At 44.5% G+C, this 19806-nt stretch overlaps 2 protein-coding genes across 11 annotated transcripts in view; one reads left to right on the forward strand and one right to left on the reverse strand.

Moving 5' to 3' along the window:
• Positions 1-1640, forward strand: part of LOC147012082 (protein FAM234B-like) — a 125320-nt gene extending 123680 nt beyond the window's left edge. For all 6 annotated transcript variants that reach the window (XR_015051990.1, XR_015051992.1, XR_015051991.1 and 3 more), the window contains one exon: positions 522-1640. Coding sequence is in view for 3 of the 6 variants with exons in the window: in XM_085858283.1 (XP_085714409.1) it covers positions 522-540 (19 nt within the window). In the remaining 3 variants the exon portion in view is untranslated. The remainder of the gene's footprint in view (positions 1-521) is intronic.
• LOC147012084 (E3 ubiquitin ligase RNF157-like) overlaps positions 887-19806 on the reverse strand; it is a 31967-nt gene continuing 13047 nt past the window's right edge. For 3 of the 5 annotated variants that reach the window (XM_085858289.1, XM_085858285.1, XM_085858288.1), the window contains 13 exons: positions 16932-17078; positions 12687-12804; positions 9527-9593; positions 8103-8146; positions 7954-8001; positions 3969-4037; positions 3609-3774; positions 3016-3113; positions 2683-2909; positions 2429-2495; positions 2142-2310; positions 1926-1987; positions 887-1553 (listed from right to left, as the gene is read on the reverse strand). In XM_085858289.1, the coding sequence (XP_085714415.1) occupies positions 1461-1553; positions 1926-1987; positions 2142-2310; positions 2429-2495; positions 2683-2909; positions 3016-3113; positions 3609-3774; positions 3969-4037; positions 7954-8001; positions 8103-8146; positions 9527-9593; positions 12687-12804; positions 16932-17078 (1375 nt within the window). In that variant the 3' untranslated portion in view covers positions 887-1460. The remainder of the gene's footprint in view (positions 1554-1925; positions 1988-2141; positions 2311-2428; positions 2496-2682; positions 2910-3015; positions 3114-3608; positions 3775-3968; positions 4038-7953; positions 8002-8102; positions 8147-9526; positions 9594-12686; positions 12805-16931; positions 17079-19806) is intronic. The other 2 variants (XM_085858286.1, XM_085858287.1) reach the window with 2 other exon arrangements.

Genomic DNA, 19806 nt, shown 5'->3' on the forward strand with positions numbered 1-19806 from the left:
TTTATTGTGTGGTGAGTATAAGCACAAGGACTGTTGCTTTCAGCATCGGGAAGTCAGTGAATGGTGTCTTCGACCACCCATTCTTCCACATTGCTCCCTCTGTTCTGCAACCCTGCAAAAATCTCTACTCCAGGATGCAAGTGTTCTTCTGGGCACCCCCTCCTCGTTCAACTTCCAAAATCCAAGCTGACTGCACACTTCTACTCTTATTCCTTGCTTCTCCAGTTGATGAACCACATTCCCAATGCTATTCTGTCTCGTTCTTCCCCTCCAGGACTCGATCGAGCAGTGCACTGAAATATGTTGTTGACCCACTTTAACCATTCCTCACTCAATCATTTCTCTCGGTTGGTTAATCCTTCCTTCCTGTTTGACCTTGCTCCTTCCTATACATTAAAAGCTCATGTTTCAAAGAGCAATCTGTGACAACTTGATAAGAAAAAGACAAGACCATGATGTTGTGAAACATTTTTGTTTGATCTCAAGACAGTAACATAAATTTTATTTATTTATTATTGCAGAAATGCAGGGCATGCCTAGAACTTACTTCACCCAGCAGTGCAACTGGAGCACCTGCACCACACACCTAAGCACCGTATGGCCTGCAAGGTTTGTTGCTCAAAGGGGCCGAGCATGGTGTCCATTCTTGCATGTTCTGTCTGATTTGTTGGGTTATTTTGAGCAGTGTAGAAATATTTTCTTTTGGCAATGGGTGTATGGAGCAATTGAACAATGATCATGCTTGTTGTTGCATTGCTTGAATGGAATTATCCATGCGAGGGAATTTTAAATTATTGGCACAGAAAATGTGAATGAAAGCTAAAGCCTTGAAAAGATGGTTGTTTTAAAATATTGTTTGCAGTCCTTAATGTATGAGAATGCAGAATGTTTTTGTAACTTTAATGATCTTGGATTGCTGTCTTAGAAAAAAATTAAAACAAGCCAATCAAAAAGTATGGTTAATACAAAAGAAAGCAACTCACATGGAGTCAAAATAATTTACAAAATCTTCAGTGACAAATGTATTTAATTACCATGAGAACTAAGAACAGGAACTTGCCATTGTATCTTTAATTTACAAACCTGATAGCAATTAGACTTGAACAATGATTTGGTACATCAATTAAAAGACTGCAAATCACGATCTAGAAGTAAAACCTCAAATTTTGAGAAGACTTTAATTGGGGTGAAATCTTGTTGCTCCCAGCATGGATGTTCTAAAAGACACCATTTCTGGTGTTGTAAAAGTTTCTTCTGTTGAGTTGAGGAACATGTCGGCTCTTGCACATGTGCTCCAGCAACACCATCCCAGTGAAACAAGAATCGTTAGGTCAGTGCTGCAGCATTGCAGATGCCTTGGATAACTGAGCACTGCTAGTTTCAAGGTGGAAGTATATGGACGTAAACATCTTCCGCAACACCAACTGGTTGGGAAAAGACGAGTAATTACTTGCATTGATTTATGATTGGAACAACAACTTTGACAGAAACTTAATGCAGAAATTTTTACTACCTGTTCCTTTCAGACAATCTCGTTGCTCTGTTGCATTTTCCTGAAATGTAACAAAGTGAAAGAGGGTGTGTTTTTGCTCTGTTTCCTTGTCAACTTCAAGTAAAGTTTAACACACGCTCAACTGCAACATTGTTCATCAATTTATACTTTACAATGATCATATTCTCCCCAAGTTACAAATGTCCAAAATCACAGCTTTCACTCTATTGCAAGCCAATCAGGATCATCCATTCAAGGGATCAGTGGAATGCTCCAAAAAATTGGAGTGTTCTCTTAAAATCATGCAAAAACTTTTTATTCATCATTCATTTCAGGGCACCAGACCTAACTTGCAAATTTTATGCCATATTTTTCCTCATTGCAATGCAGATGCAAAACAAAGTTGAAAAATGTCACATAGCTTGAGCCGTACCTGGATGCTGAAGTGAGATGCAGTGTCCCCTGCGAGCTCATTTGCTGGTACTCCTTTTGTGTCTGGAGGAAGAAAATTGAGGTTTGTACTTTGTAACAAAGGAACAGGGGAGGGGGAACCAGCAATACAAAAAGATGCACAACTTTTCACTTTCTACAGCATTTGCAACTCAAAAATTTGCTCTGAGTGCTCTGGGACACAAGTTTCACTACCAACCCCCTGTTGAAGAAACTGTGGAGGATGTTGATGAGGTTGAGGAGCTGGAAAAGGCAGAATTCTCAACACCAGTGTCCACGCATAGTGCAACATATGCACACTGCTTCATCGAGCCCTGCTCCTGGGAGCACAAAGGGGGCTCCACAGGGTTTTGTCCATGCCCTGTGCTCTAGTTTGCAAAGATGTGGGGTGGTTAGGGTAGGGACCCTGTAACATATTCAACCTCAAGAACAATATAAGATTTTGTCTTTGTTGGAGTATGTGTGGGGTGGGGGGGGAGGACATACCTGGCCTGTTTGAATCTTTTGACAAACTCTCTGGCCTCGGCCTCGGTCTCTGCTCCTTGATGAAGACCTATGGGCACCCCAACCCAGAAAGAGGGAAGGGTGTGTGGAAGAGAATTATAATTAATAGCATAAGATTCAAAATAAAAAAACAAAAATCACTCGAGCAACAAAGCCAGTTGCATTTATGACGAGTTAATTATGCAGTTTAATTAATTATCCACAATTAGAGGACATGGAACAAAAGGCTGACAAACCTTAATGGAACAGAAACAAAGCATGGTGCATCTCTTGTCGAAGTTTCTCCCACAGTACTTTGGGCCTGGATGCAGGGATTTGCTGTCTGGGTCGCAACCTCAGGAAGTGGCAATGTCGCTAAATTAGCCTGGAGACCACAGGTGGGCCACAATGGACCACCGGGTTGTGCACCATTGAGGACCTCCAAGAGAGACACAGCCTCGTACCCAGGGGGCAGCGGAGCTGTCTTAAAAAAAAATAATAAAAAAAGTCGGGTGAATGAAGTTCAGCTCAAGGTAAATAAACAACCACCCCTCCCCCACCCCACACCAAAACAGAAACTGCACGCATACCTTGTCCCTGCTGGGTGTATGTGCTGGGAGAGTAGGGGCTGCCAGATGTGCCAAGGTCTTCTTGCGCATGGCACGGATCTGGAGCAATGCGCGGAATGCTGCAATTAAAAGACATTACGAGATTGGCTCAGAGCTGTTATCACATCCCTCCAGTGGTGGTTAAAAATAACAGAGCACTCTAATAAGTTTGAGCACTCATCATAAAGTCATACAAATGGCAGGATTATAACATCTCGTTTAAAATAGCTGGGGAATGGGGGTAGGCATTAATAATTCCTTCCGATCATGGAGGATATAGACCTGAGCTGCAAACATAACTTAAATCAAAATGACCAGCTTCGAGTGTGTTTCAATTACTCAGTGGTGGGAAATATAGAGCCTGGTCAAAGTCACAGCGATCAGACACTGCAAGGATGAGGGCAACAGCTGTTCTGCAGTTTCTCTCACTGCACTTAATTTTGAAAGGCTGATCTTTACAAGATTTGCATCCCCGTGACCCATCCAGATCTAACTCTCGAACCATTATTCTCTCACACACGTGACGAACCAAATCGAAATGAGAAAGATGGAGAGTTAAAGGAATCTGTACATACGTAAGCGACATATAGGACAGTTGTTGGCTTGGTAGCGAAGCGTGTCTGCGCAGGCATTGCATAGGCACAGGTGGCGACAAGGAAGGATGAGCGTGTCGCGCACATCCGAAAGGCACACCACACACTCGCCGCTATTATCGCTCCCATCCTCATCATCGATGGTCTCCTGCACATTAAGCGATGTGTGGTCATTTTGGGATTACCCACCTCAGTACCTGACCATGCCAACCCCACCTCCCCTTCAGACCCTATTGTTCCAGTTTCCCCATCAAACGTCAACCCCCCCCATCACCAATTCAAATACCTTTTTCCCCTTACACAAGCACAGCCTATCAATCTAAAGACAATGCATTTACTTACCTCGTTTGCCCGATTTGCTTTATTTTCAATTCCATAGATTTCTTGCAAGAGGTAACACACACCATCCACCTGCACCAGAATGTTTTAATTCAAAGTGCTTGTTTCACAAACTCACATTAAAATACTTGTCAAAGATTGTTTAAAGTAAACATGTGTGCAGTTTTTTGAGAGCTAATCATACATTTAACATTGAAATCTTATGGGTCACCATCATTAATTATAATGCGTATCTCACACCTGGCTGCTGTTTGAATAATTTATGGAACTGTGCAGGTCTTGCATACCCTATCTCATATATATATATATATATATATATATATATATATATATATATATATATATATATATATATATATATATATATATATATATATATATATATATTGAAACGCAAAAGAAACTTACCACCTTTTAAACCTTCAAATATCAACAATAACACTGCGTGTAGTCAATGTTTGAACTTATTTGTGGACAATAGTGTCCTCACTGTCAGACAAAACGGTCACGGATGTTCACTTGAACCTTCAATGGTCACTTCATAGCACAGCTGTTGAACAGCCGTTTTGCCTGTCAGTGATTAGCCAAGGGGTACAGGATGATTTTAATGAGCTGCACGTGATGTCATGATATTGGCTTTAAAAAGGCCAGTGCAAAATGGGCATTCAATCAACATGCCACGATTGTCAAGGGATCAACTGCAGTGTGCCTTGGGCATACTGCAAGGTGGATTGAGCTACCGTGAGGTGGCACGTCGCCTTGGCTGTTCACACCAGACAATATCGGCCCTGATGGACAGAGAGACCCTCCATAACTCTGCAGATGACAGACCTCGATCACGGAGGCCAAGAGTCACCACTGCAAGGCAGGACAGGCAGATGGTCCAAAGTCAGATGGCTTCAAACATTGAGGACTGAGTGGGACAGAATCCAGCAGCAATCCATCCAAAGACTGGTAGGCAGTATGCACCGACGATGCACTGCCTGCATCCAAAACAATGGTGGCCACACGCGCTATTGAAAGGGGACTGACATTGCACCCTGTGCTGTTCTGTACTGTAGAACAAACTTATGAGATGGTGTATCTTGGTCAAAAACTTGACATGTCATCAATAAAATGCCAATGTTTCAATTAGCAATTGTTGGTTTGTTTTATTTTGAACTGTTACAATTTTATTACATTTCAAACAAGTGGTAAGTTTCTTTTGCGTTTCAGTATATATATATATATATATTCCTTCAATGGAAAAATATTTTTACCACCGCTCCCATGAAGTCTGTCGCCGTATATCCAGTTTGGGAATCCTGAGTTCATTTTGCAGAGGTGTACACACGACAGCCACTTCACATCCATTCATGGTCTCAAACCCCTCCATATCAGTGCCTCCCCAATCTGCTTCCCCCCTCATCCCACCCTCTCTCAGCTTTCACCCCTGCCCCCATCCTGCCCTCTCTTGGCTTTCTACCCAGCATACTCCCAGCTTCACCTGTCCCACCCCACTATCTCTCTCCTTGCTCCTTTTCACTTTCCTGCACCCTGCCAGCAGCTCCTCAGTCTCGAACTGTGTCGGCCTTAAACATCTGAGACCTCCACTCCAACCTGACATCTCAATCCAGGCCGCCACCGACAAACCGGACGTCTGTTTCACACAATCCTTCCACCCACATGATGTCCCTGAATCCTTCGTGTCTCCCTGGCTTTGCTTCCTCCAGTTTGATAGACCTGAACTCCATCATGGCAGCGGAGTTGTACTGTACATCAATAACTCATTTCTCATTCTCCATGTACTGCTCTTACACTTCCCAATCCACAGGGGTACCTCTGGCTGTGACTTCCCCTCCACTCCACTACCACCTCTTGGTTGTCTGTGTGTTGTATGGTCCCCCAAACAGTGACTGCTCAATCTGCATCTCTCTGACATGGATCAACTTTTAACCACTCATTACAATTCTCACATATGGTGATTTCAATTATCACCATGCCAATTGGTTGGGTGTTAGTACCTCTCTCACCAACAATGACAGTTCAGTGAAGGACTTCTGCGACTCTATAGGACTGAATCAATCTGTAAACTTTCCCACCTAGATTTGTCAACACTTTCAGGATTTGGTTATGACCAACCTCCATGCCAATGTCAATTGCTATTTCTCTGCTCCAATTGGTTCATTTGAAAAATGTGCTCGTGAACATCACCATTTCTTGAGTGGTTCTCAGAGAACAGCCTCAGTGTCAAGGAGTCTGGAAGTTCACTCAGGTAAACTGGAGGTACTGCAAGCAGCCATTGCACTTCAGGACTTGTCCTCCTAGATCTACCACTCCTGACATAAACTCAGCCTGGGAATTCTGCCACAGAAACTTGCTCTCCATTATGCACAGATTCATCCTATCTCATCTTCATTTATTATACCCATCCTCCTGCCCATGGTGCACTGAATCCTGTGGTGAGTGAGATTGCCTTGAAACGATTTGCAGTTTCTTCCTGGAAGGCAACCTCAGGTGGTTCCACAAAGCCCGCAACAAGTACGTCCACTCTCAGGAGAGCCATAAAACCTCTGTTCAAACTCAAAATTGAACTTTCAAATTTGTCTCCTATCTTGTTCAGTCTGTCTCGGGAGTATGCTCCCCCTCCATCCCTTCCCTCACTTCAAATGGAACCACAGGTGACTGATTGTGAGAAGGCGGATGCCTCCATTCTGTGTTTCTTTCCAAATCTCGTGTCCCCAACCCCTTGCTCTTTGTACCCATCTTACCCAGTCACACCCAAATGTGGACCCTGTATCTGGCACCTGAGAAGGTGGAAAATTTTTTTCTGGCAACCCTCAACTGTGATTCTGTAACTAGACTGGACATCATCAGCTCATGTGTCCGAAAAACTTTCACACATCCTCTCTCTGCCCTTTTCACCCTATGATTTGCCTGAGGTAATCTTACATCTGCTTGGAATTCGGCAAACATCGCAGCATGACATAAAAAGGTGCAAAACCCGATCCCCTTAACGACAGACCTATCGGCTTACTTCCGATCATCAGCAAGGTCATTGAATCCATCATCACAGTTGACATAAAATCATTACTTTTCTCCAACGATCTCATCTCAGATCATGAATTCAAATTCAAACGAGGTCACTCAACCTTGGACAATGGACATGCTGCTTCGATTCTCCCCATAATGGATGGTTAGTCTCCCAACAATGCCAGAGATGAGATCAGGGATGTCTCTCTGGACATGTATCGAGCTATCAATACAGTCTGACATCCTGTCTCCAAAATCTCTGCCTATGGTTTTCTCGGTCAGCTCCACTCTTGGGTTCATGACTTCAACTTTCGTAGCCAACATTTGGCTCTCAATGGAATACTTTCATCTTCTCACCATGCCAAGGCTGGAGAGCCCCAAGGCAGCATTCGAAGCCCCATCCTATTCCTAATCCTAATCTACAAAGATCTCTCTGACCACCTGGGAAACCCTCTTTATCTATTTGCTGACTCCACCCTGTGCCATGACATCCCTCATCCTTCAGACAGGCATGTTACAGCCTCTTCCCTCTCCAGAACTTGAGAAAAATCGCAAACTGGTCAAACATTTGCAATAGGTCTTTCAATCTTGACAAATCTCACTCACTCTGTCTGAAAGGACTCGATGGCAAACCCTCCCATCTAATTTCTTAACAATCCTCTCGAAGTTTGGTTACTCTCACTATTAGCCATGATCTTTCTTGGGTAAACCACATTTCAAAGTTGGCATCCAAAGCCAGTCACTGACTGGGCATTCTCCGTGCAAAATCCTTCCTTGGCACACTTGAACTCCTATCCACCAACAAGGCTTTCATCTACAGCTTGATGGAGTACTGTTGTCCCCTCCGAGCTGATGCCCCTGCCTTGCACATTACTCAGCTTGACGCCGTGCAAACAAAGCACGTGTCACATTAAAAGTACGTGTTAAACGAGCACCATAGATTATTTGTGGCTAAAATCATTTCTTCAAAACTCACCACTTGTTTTTGCTTCAGCGGTTTCACCACAAAGATCCCATCAGCATTCTGGAATGATAGGTGAACACATTAAAATCTATCCAATAGCACACGGTGGTTGTTGGGGGCAGACTCCAAAGGACCCCCTTTGTTGTGTTCAGACATGGTACCTTGTCAAATGTTGCCATGAGGATGTGCGTGTGGCCAGTGTGTTCTGAGCAAAAGAAATGAATACATCAGTCATCGGCAGACAAAGTTAATCGAAATTTGCACCATTTTAAAAACTATGTGCCACGACATTACATTGAAGTAACAACGGCGTCGTAAAGGTTTGAGTACATCAGTGGGGCAGACAATTGTGTCGGAATGTCAAGGTGTACAAGGCAGTCGGACTTGAACCCAAAATACTTCGTGAGTGGCAAACCATTCAAGTTAGCATACTCTGCTTCAAGTGCTCTGACTTGGATTCAATTTCTAACACGAAAATAAACCGCCATGGTTTTACTGAAGTTCTCTTTTGCAGGACATCCATATTCACAACAGGATTTGGGTGTACGGAGTATCATTTCCTGACTTTAATGTGCAAAGGTCACATGAAGAAACCAATTTTGAGAGAGACAACAAATCTTGATGACGTTGCAGTGCAGGATATTAAACGGGGTAAATAGTTACGTGCCAGCCAGCCCGACGATGCAACGGAATGTGGGTTTGTGAAGGCTCGTGTTGGCCCGCATTGGGGGTTCAATATACATGATGTGGATCTTATCAACCAAAAGGCAAGTACGTTCACTGCCATGGAAAATGATGAGGCCGTTTCTCGCGTTCGCCCTTTGTCAGAACAAGAAACCGATAAAGGGGAAAACAACGTTCAAAATGTCAGTAGCACGTCATTGACCAGGACAGTGAACATATTCTTTTCAACCTTTAATTGGCAATGTCCAATGCTCTGAACACTAGATCGAACAAAATGCATTCCTTTTGTTAAAAGCCAATTTCACATGGTTATTTAGTCTCTGCTCGCAACCAGCTCACACTCGATCAACGTGGGAAAATGCATTTGAGGGTTGTGACTGCTCAAGTGGTTAATGCAATGAAAATTTAGTTTAATCTCATGTGTACTTCATTCTCAGATGGCAAACTAATGAAGACTTCAGTCAACACCATTAACAGATGACATTTTACAAGTGCCTTAAGAGAGTGCAAGTTCATTCACTTGGCATGCAGCATGCGACTGCAGGTCGGATCATTGCTGGGACCATGGCAATGCCGCTGATGGAGTGCCCCCTATGGGTTAGAGCATGTAATCTGTTCAGGGTGGCGGCGATAGCTTGCTTACTCTTCTCAAAATACACCGTGGATTTTTTGACGTCCAGCAACCAACACTGGTAGATGGGATGCCCAGTTTAACGTCCATCCGAGGGACGGCACATATTGATGTCTCACTCTGTCTGCGAAATATCAGGATGGTAGTTTATTGCTGGGCCGAGATTCTAATCCAAACTACACAGTTTAGAGGAGAATGTGCATACCTCTCGGCCATCCTGCCAGCCCAAAATGGTGTTAAAGACCAGGTTCATAAACATTTCTTGCTCACCTGTTGCTTCCACGACTGCAGCGTGCACCACCAGCGGGTAAAGCGCCTTGTCCGAATCGAAGGTCAACTTTAATACAACAGTGAAAATGGAAGTTTGGGGGGGAGGGAGGAGAGGGGTGTTAGAGCAATATAAACAAGGCATTAAAGGGGGTTAGGGTGGCAGGCTTGGAAACCATTGAAAATCATTCATCATGGTCTAATTAGAAGGGAGAAAAAAGAAATGAATTTTTTTTTTTGCCAATCACAAAAGTGTCGATTTTGCCAGTGACATTACACATTGAACCCACCTTGATGTAAACGGAGGCTTTACATAGAGAAACGGTGCATGTCGAGTTCAGTTTCCGACACTGATTGCACAGTCATTAGTAACTGACGATTCTCAGTGTGTTGAAACTGATCAGTGGGATTTTGAAGAAACAAATGGAGACATCAATCAACCCCACCTGGTAGACAAAATTAATAATGGAAACTTTCGGGGGAATTGTGGAGCAATATCATTTCGAGCCTTATGCGAGCGATTCAGAGGAAGGAGGTGGAAGTGAAGATGGAGGTGTTAAAAAAATCAAAACGTTCGTTGTATGTCAACTACAGCTCAGTTGGTTTTGCTTTTCGTTCAGTTTTTTGTTTTTTATTATTATTATTTTTTCTTTTCTTGCTCACCATGTTTTTTTGTCGCAAAACATGAAATCGACCGGTACAGAATGTTCACAAGTAACCTTCTGAATCATGCATTCCACAAGTAATTGGTTTTTGACAAGTCTATGTACTGCCTATCATTGGATTTTAGAAAATGACCGCAGAAAGCATTTGTGTTGGTGGAAACAAAGTAAAACGACAACGTGAGAACAGATTTGACATAATTCTACACTGAGCCTGTTTTTAATTAACCTTTGTGGGGGAAGAGAGCAAAACCCCAAAATTTCAGAAAAAAAATAATTTGCCATTTCAAATCAGAGATGCAAATCAGATGTTATCAAGGATAAAGAACAATCCTGATACATTTACTGCCATCTTAGTTCCGCTCCATACAAAAAACTTCTGCCGGGGGGAGGGGGCTTTCAAATCCCAAAATGACAAGATGAGAAAAATAAATAAAAACTCAATGAGAAAATGAGTGGCCTGAATAACTTTGCTCTCCATCTCTTCTCCGATAAATCGTTGAACATCACTTTCGAAGACAATTGCTGCCCAGGCAAAAATATTTGCGATTTGCAGCAATGACAAAAGAAATGCAAAATGTACTTTAACCAAACAAAGCAAGACATCCTTCATTCTGATTGTGAAGGTTAGGGCAACTGACTCTCCAAACTTCACGCAAGCCATTTTGTTTGGTCAAATGTCACGCAAAACGAGTGCCACTCAAGGTGTCCTGTGAAACGGCTCATTCTTTACAAAAACGGTCCTTTCCTGCTATTCTGTGGATGGAAACTCATTAAAGCAAAAGCATGTGCATGGTGCTCGAACAAAACACATCTTTGCAAATTTGCGAAGGCATTTGACGCGTCACATGCTTGGCACCGAAAAATGTGGAAGGTCAAAACATCAGTCCATGTCGTGCTCGACCGATCGACATCAAGGTCCACACATCAAAAACAATTTCACACCTTTCCCAAACCCACACTGCTGCTGCTTCTTGTACCACCATGCACAGTTGTTTGTTTAATTAACTGAAAAAGAAACTGTCCGAACAAATGTGTTGATTTCCCCCACATGATTTATGACAACACCGGCTTCCACCAGGTGGCGCCAATGCAACACATTTACGTGGAGAAAATTGGGGCCCTGCCTCGACCATGAACCCCCAGGACTGAATTTTGTTTTTACCCTTTAAAACTTTTCCATGCACCCAGCACGTACAACCACTGGTTTTCAATTGATTCTATCCATGGGTTATCCGGCTCCCAGGAAACGGTGCTATTTAATACACATTTGCATAAAACTTGCATCCTCCCTCCATCCTGAACCCCCACCAGGATTATGATTTTTTTTTTAACCCCCTAAAACATTCACCCCATCTCCTCCTCTATCCACCCTCAGTACGACCAGCAGTTTTCAACTCATTCTGTCCAACAGTTCGGAAGTGTATGAATGTCGAACAGAGTTCGTAGAACATGATACCCCACGCAAGGTTCAAGTACATACTTCAATTTGAATAAAATAATCGGATTTTAAAGATCGTTCAAAAAAAAAAATCCAGGAAGTTTAGTGCTGTTGAAAGCAATCTTGCTGAACACCACCCTTATAGAACATGTCCAAGTCCTGAAAAATTGGATGTATCAAGGTGCATTTGTGTTCTACAGTGTTCAAATGTATAATTAAATCGAAAGAAAGTAGAGATTGTACAGGTCGTAGAAAAAAAAAAAAAACGAAAGTTTACCGCCTTTGACGCAGTGGCTATTCCACATCACTCTAACTCGTTACATTAATTCTTCGTGCCTGTTTGTGTCCTTTATGATGTCCTTAAAACAGTAAGTTTCCCGTTTGTAATGATTTAAAATTTTGTTTGACCGTCAAGCATGCAGACAGAGTAAAAACATTATGTCGCTCCTCTCTGCACATGTGCGATCATGACTAATTCAGAGCCAAAGCACTGCAAAACTACAGGTTCGTTTTCCGATTTATATTGAAAATATAACATTCAATTTAAACTTAATTGTTCCTCGATCATAAAACGAAATTTACGGACAGATGGACAGACAGAAGTAAACCCACTGCTTAACCTCACTTTTTGCTTCATGCGTTTGAGGTAACAACCACACATTTAAGTTGTATATAGTACTAGCGATACCTGTGCACATGCACGGGATAGCAGTACAACATAGCTGGAAGCAGACGACAGACCTTACACGGGGAATGACAAAAATACGCATTGTGCAAAATGCAAGTGGTACTATGGAACGCCAAGACTTCCCAAACATTGTCGGCATGTCCACTAAGTGCCACAGCAATTTCATAGGGATCGTGTGATGGCGAGCCGAGTTTTTAGTGTGCAAGCTTGGTATTATAATAGAGATGATAGCATGTCAATATAAGCAAAAATGTTTTTTTGTTTTTTCCCCAGCAGAATCAAACTTTTTAAATGGATACAACACATGCAGAAAACACGTCACCACAACCAGGGGTCTATTCCTACAGACAGCGTTAGGCAATCGCGCATCACCTCGTGCGAGCTCCAATTGGACAGGTCGATCACATGAGAAGTCAGACAAAACTGCTGCGCCACACCGCGTTTGAACGTCACAGTCTGGGACGTGAGCTGGGCAGTCTTAGGCACATACCTGTGCACATCACGTCGACAAACTCCAATGAAAACGTGTTCCGACGCAATTCTCAGGTTAGAAATGCAGACAAAAATCTCCACCTGCAGTGGTCTCTAAAAGACCAATTTTGGTATCCAAAGTAATCTGTTCAAATGTGACATTTTAAAAGGAAAAGAACATGAAATTAACGATGTGGATATCAATTTCATCTCTTGGTCCTTAAAATATTGACAGACAATATTGTATCAAGAGCATGGCAAAGATCGGATCTTCCTTGAAAGTTATCAAATCTACCACCACCCAACTTATCAGGGGGGCACCATGAGATTTGGCCCCAAGAGGTACCCTACCATTTTCATGTCCACAGAATGGATGGTTCCTCCAAAGAAGTGTGCACTCTGTGCTGTTTCACCAGAATGACAGTTTTGCAATTCGACTGCACTTGGCCAAAGAAGCAATTCCTATTCATATAAAACACTGAGATGGACAAGACAATCGACAGCGAGCCGTGAATTCGAGTAATTTTATGCTTGTGACCAAATAAGAAATAAGACGTCAATGTATTGAAGAGTAAGCAGGATGTCGAACAATCATGACATTTTTTACAGATCGCTTCTATCAGGCCAAATCAGCATTCCCATCCGAGTACATAGCTCATGTTGCTGGGATCCTTGGTTTAAAACTCGAACAGTGCCAATTCATTTATCGTACCAATATGAATACAGGAAAGCAGACAAAAAGGTGACCTCCGATGGGTCAGTGTTCAAGCCAGCATTCTGCTTCCAGGTATAATCAGGAAGACAATGACAATCTTTTGGGTTAGGCCTGTATCAAGTTTTACCATGCAATGAATGAAAAATGCATTGGCTCGGTTTGCAAAATCCAACATATTCGGCAGCAAGCGACACGGCATTGGATTGAACAATCAACAGAAGAAGATTAATAAGAGAAGGACGGATAGAGAGGGTGGGCGAGCTGGGAAGAAGGGAGAGAGAGAGGGTGGGCGAGCTCGGAGGGGGGGAGGGAGAGAGAGGGTGGACGAGCTGGGAGGGGGGAGAGAGAGGGTGGGCGAGCTGGGAGGGGAGAGATAGGGTGGGCGAGCTGGGAGGAGGGAGGGAGAGAGAGGGTGGGTGAGCTGGGAGGGGGAGGGAGATAGAGGGTGGGCGAGCTGGGAGGGAGCGAGAGAGAGGGAAAAAGAGGGGGAGAGGGAGAGAGGGAAAGAGAGGGGGAGAGATAGACCGAGTGAGGGAGAGAGACCGAGAGACGGAGAGAGGGAAAGAGAGACCGAGTGAAGGAGAGAGACCGAGCGAGGGAGAGAGAGACCGAGAGAGGGAGAGAGAGACCGAGCGAGGGAGAGAGAGACCGAGCGAGGGAGAGAGAGACCGAGCGAGGGAGAGAGAGGGAGAGAGAGACCGAGAGAGGGAGAGAGAGACCGAGAGAGGGAGAGGGAGACCGAGAGAGGGAGAGTGAGAGGGCGAGCTGGGAGAGAGAGAGAGAGAGAGAGAGAGCTGGGAGAGAGAGAGAGAGGGCGAGCTGGGAGAGAGAGAGAGAGAGAGAGAGGGCGAGCTGGGGAGAGAGAGAGAGAGAGAGAGAGAGGGCGAGCTGGGAGAGAGAGAGAGAGAGAGAGAGGGCGAGCTGGGAGAGAGAGAGAGAGAGAGAGAGGGCGAGCTGGGAGAGAGAGAGAGAGAGAGAGAGAGAGAGAGAGAGAGAGAGAGAGAGAGAGAGAGAGAGAGAGAGAGAGAGAGGGCGAGCTGGGAGAGAGAGAGAGAGAGAGAGAGAGAGAGAGAGAGAGAGAGAGAGAGAGAGAGAGAGAGAGAGAGAGAGAGAGAGAGAGAGAGAGAGAGAGAGAGAGAGAGAGAGAGAGAGAGAGAGAGAGAGAGAGAGAGAGAGAGAGAGAGAGAGAGAGAGCGAGCTGGGAGAGAGAGAGAGAGAGAGAGAGAGAGAGAGAGAGAGAGAGAGAGAGAGAGAGAGAGAGAGAGAGAGAGAGAGAGAGAGAGAGAGAGAGAGAGAGAGAGAGAGAGAGAGAGAGAGAGAGAGAGAGAGAGAGAGAGAGAGAGAGAGAGAGAGAGAGAGAGAGAGAGAGAGAGAGAGAGAGAGAGAGAGAGCTGGGAGAGAGAGAGAGAGAGAGAGAGAGAGAGAGAGAGAGAGAGAGAGAGAGGGCGAGCTGGGAGAGAGAGAGAGAGAGAGAGAGAGAGAGAGAGAGAGAGAGCTGGGAGTGAGAGAGAGAGAGAGAGAGCGCGCTGGGAGTGTGAGTGAGAGAGACAGAGCTGGGAGTGTGAGAGAGAGAGAGAGAGAGAGAGAGAGAGAGAGAGAGAGAGAGAGAGAGAGAGAGAGAGAGAGAGCTGGGAGAGAGAGAGAGCTGGGAGAGAGAGAGAGAGAGAGAGAGAGAGAGAGAGAGAGAGAGAGAGAGAGAGAGAGAGAGAGAGAGAGAGAGAGAGAGAGAGAGAGAGAGAGAGAGAGAGAGAGAGAGAGAGAGAGAGAGAGCTGGGAGAGAGAGAGAGCTGGGAGAGAGGGAGAGAGAGAGAGAGAGAGAGAGAGAGAGAGAGAGAGAGAGAGAGAGAGAGAGAGAGAGAGAGAGAGAGAGAGAGAGAGAGAGAGAGAGAGCTGAGAGAGAGAGCTGAGAGAGAGAGAGCTGAGAGAGAGAGAGAGAGAGCTGAGAGAGAGAGAGAGAGAGAGAGAGAGAGAGAGAGAGAGAGAGAGAGAGAGGAAAGAGAGAGAGAGAGAGAGAGAGAGAGAGAGAGAGAGAGAGAGAGAGAGAGAGAGAGAGAGAGAGAGAGAGAGAGAGAGAGAGAGAGAGAGAGGGCGAGAGAGAGAGAGAGAGAGAGAGAGAGAGAGAGAGAGAGAGAGAGAGAGAGAGAGAGAGAGAGAGAGAGAGAGAGAGAGAGAGAGAGAGAGAGAGAGAGAGAGAGAGAGAGAGAGAGAGAGAGAGAGAGAGAGAGAGAGAGAGAGAGTGAGAGAGAGAGAGAGAGAGAGAGAGAGAGAGAGAGAGAGAGAGAGAGAGGGAGAGGGAGTGAGAGAGAGAGAGAGAGAGCTGGGAGTGAGAGAGAGAGAGAGAGAGAGAGAGCTGGGAGTGAGAGAGAGAGAGAGAGAGAGAGAGAGAGAGAGAGAGAGAGAGAGAGAGAGAGAGAGAGAGAGAGAGAGAGAGAGAGAGAGAGAGAGAGAGAGAGATAGTGAGAGGGTGAGCTGGGGGAGAGAGAGAGAGAGAGAGAGGGCAAGCTGGGAGAGAGAGAGAGAGAGAGAGAGAGAGGGCAAGCTGGGAGAGCGAGAGTGAGAGGGCGACCTGGGAGAGCGAGAGTGAGAGGGCGACCTGGGAGAGAGAGAGTGAGAGGGCGACCTGGGAGAGAGAGAGTGAGAGGGCGACCTGGGAGAGAGAGAGTGAGAGGGTGACCTGGGAGAGAGAGAGTGAGAGGGCGACCTGGGAGAGAGAGAGTGAGAGGGCGACCTGGGAGAGAGAGAGTGAGAGGGCGACCTGGGAGAGAGAGAGTGAGAGGGTGACCTGGGAGAGAGAGAGTGAGAGGGCGACCTGGGAGAGAGAGAGTGAGAGGGCGACCTGGGAGAGAGAGAGTGAGAGGGCGACCTGGGAGAGAGAGAGTGAGAGGGCAAGCTGGGGGAGAGAGAGTGAGAGGGCAAGCTGGGGGAGAGAGAGTGAGAGGGCAAGCTGGGGGAGAGAGAGTGAGAGAGAGTGAAAGAGGAAGAGAGAGGGTGAGCTGGGGGAGAGAGACACGGAAGGTGATGAGGGGCCAAGGGAGATGGACTCGGACAGAGCGAGCGGGCCAAGAGCGAGGGATTCTTATTTTCGTTTCCAAATTGTCTTTCAAACCTTTGATCCTTTGATCAAAATATTTTTGAAAATCTTTGCTGGATCTCTGAGTGGCTGCAAAGGCAAAAGTATCTATCATAAACAAGCAGGACATCTATTTGGCCTTTTTCTGTCACGGTGTGGCAATGTTCACAGAACATGTTGACAAACATGTCTGATGACATCTGCGATGGTGAATCTACTCGAAATCACCACTTCAACTGCGGCATTTACAAATCACTACACATCGGTGAAAGAAATACTTCAAAACACAAGCTCAAACCAAGCAAAAAAGTAATAATAAACAATACAATATTACAAAAGCTTAATGAAGTACAGTACTTGCCTTATGCCTCCACTTGTTATCTCTTCTGTGGCCTGGTAGTAGAGCGTTATTGCAACATCAGCGTCACAGTCAAAGGTGAACTCGATGTTGTAATTTATCACTGTTGTCACCACACCACCATCTTCAGACTTCACTTCCTCACCGTGCCTACAGACAGAGAAAAGGAAACCATTTCATTATCTTATGACACACTCCAAAACTTCAAATTAAAATTACACATTAAAAAAAACACAAAACAAAAAAAATTACACCTGCCGAAGGTCAATCGGGATCCCGGCATAACTATACACTGCCAAAAATAATTTTCTGAGGAAGAAAATGTTTTAAAAGAAGAGATTTTATTAAAACTAGAAAGCAATGGGAACATTTTTCTTTTGGCTGTAAAAAAAATCTTTCATTGTTTTCTTGTTTTAAGAAAACTTTTCCTATTGTATGGAAATATTTTTGACTAAGAAAATTATTATTTTGCAGTACTATATTGACGTTTTACACCATGAAAATTTTGCAGAGATAAATCCATCGCTTGTAATGAGAAATGCTCCCCGAAAGGGCGTATCTGCAATTTGCTCGCTAAAAATGATCCTGTGTCTGTCTCTGTCTGTGTCTAAGAATGGTAATACAAATTTAAAGGCATCCACAACACCTTGAAAAGGAAATACAAGTTTATACCTTTGCCCTCACTGGCAATGGGACCATTGCTCAAGCCACACTACGTCCCCCAAGATGTGGTTACAAGAAATAGCAAGGAAATTGTATGTAGGAGGAATCTCATCATGCCTGCATTATGTAGTCGCCAGTCAATAAAACCACCAAGCCGACTTAATTTAATGAGGGGAAGAAACCGAGGATGGGGAAAAAAAAACAAGTGCCAGGATTAAGGACATCATCAGGGTTTTCTTTTTTTTAAGGTTTCAATATTACACACTTTTTATCAGAAGTAAAACAATTCAAAACAAAACCAAATGGATTTTACTTTTCCAAAAAAGGCTCTTTACATGTTACATCATGGCAGAACTTTTGACCCCATTCACCTCGGTGTTCTCCCTCTTAATCACCTCACCTCATCTCCCTCCCCTCCTGCACACAAATCTAAGCTCCATTGGTGAGTAATGCAGTAGTAAGTGATAAAAGAAAAGATCAACATGTTAATGGTGGGTTGACTTGGCTTGTTAGTGTTCCCATTTGAACCCCTGACCAAAGGTACAGGGAACCTAGGGTTCAAATTCTACATACCATGGAGGTGTTGTCCATTTTTGTTTTCTACAAAATCGAGCCTTGTGGAAGAAGTATGGAGTGACAGAGGTGGGGGGGGGAGGCAACACACTGACAGTGGAGCGACAAGCAAGGGCATGAACGAACAGGAAAAAGAAAGGAAGGAAAAACAGTGACAGACCTTCACGAGACACATACGAGGACACACACACACACACACACACACACACACACACACACACACACACACACACACACACACACACACACACACACACACACACACACACACACACACACACACACACACACACACACACACACACACACACACACACACACACACACACACACACACACACACACAACGAAGTTGTTCAAAGTGACATGCAATACATTACAACAACAAATTAACACCTACTACTAGTTGCCTGGTGTTGGCTTTATAGTTTGGGTGGCTGGTTTAACATCTCCGGGTCCTGAGTTTGAGCCCATGTCTTGCAGTTAACATAACACCAAGTGAATTGACACAGCCTGCCATCTTTCTGAGCTCGGCAAAATGAGTACCAGCTTCCGGGGAAGAATGAGCCATTCGAGTATCCTGCATCAGAGTCGTGATCTGTCCAGGATTGTGCCCCAAGCCAAGGAAAAACTGCTCGGCAACCCCAGGCATCTGAAGTTGTAAAACGAGCAGCGCTACTATTACTACTACTACCGATTCTGATGTACCATACTCTGTTACCGAGCATCATCGTTGCCGAAGCAGTTTCTTCGTAAGAGTTATACTGGGTGGTTTGCCATTGCCTTTCCAGCAGAATTCAAGGAAGGAATTTGGCCAGGGTGCCGGCCGTGCATAGTTCGCCGCCTCTTCGCATCGGACACCATGGGATTTTTTAATGTCCACCAACTAATGGCTGCAAATGGCATTCACAGTTTTCCATCAATCTGAGGAAAGGTACACACATTGATGAATTACCCTGCCTGTGAAACACCAGGATGACAGTTTATAGCTGGGCCAGAGATTCAAACCCAGAATAGAGAGCTGAGAGATGAGTGTGTGTACCTCTAGGCCATCCTGCTGGCTCACAACTACAATGGGAAAGCATCTCAAATTGCACAGCCCATCTGCGTTCACTTTGTACGAGAACTTAAAAACTTGATGAAAACAGGTTTAAAAAATATATACGTATATTTTTTTAATGACAAAAGCTCAAACATGAAAGCGATTGCAGAACCTGGCCGTCTCACGTTGCATGTTTTTTTTTTGACCCAAATCAAGCCTGTTTTGTACTTACTGTGACTTTGCACTTTGACCCAATTAGTCTTCACCACATTCTCATTATGAGGGTTTGTTGAGATTTTGTCATCAAATTTTCAAATGGTAAAGTTATGGCCTGAACACACACACTGATGCACAGACACACACAAAACCCCATGTCCCGCTGCACATCCGATGGGCTAACTCACAACTACAATAGAGCCAATTACTCTCAGTTTATGGATTTGACCGGGGGACCATTTTTGGCAAAATCCGTTCATGAAATGGCTGTTCAGACCAAATGTTAGATTGAAGGCGACTTGGCAGGAATTTGCAACTTGTTCAGCGTGCTGGTGATAACTCGCTTACTCTTTGGGAAAGACTGTTAGATCTTTAAAAGTCCAA

Source organism: Eptatretus burgeri, chromosome 15 (assembly GCF_056783735.1).
Source record: "Eptatretus burgeri isolate ZD-2024b chromosome 15, Ebu_testis_v1, whole genome shotgun sequence".
Lineage (NCBI taxonomy): Eukaryota > Metazoa > Chordata > Myxini > Myxiniformes > Myxinidae > Eptatretus > Eptatretus burgeri.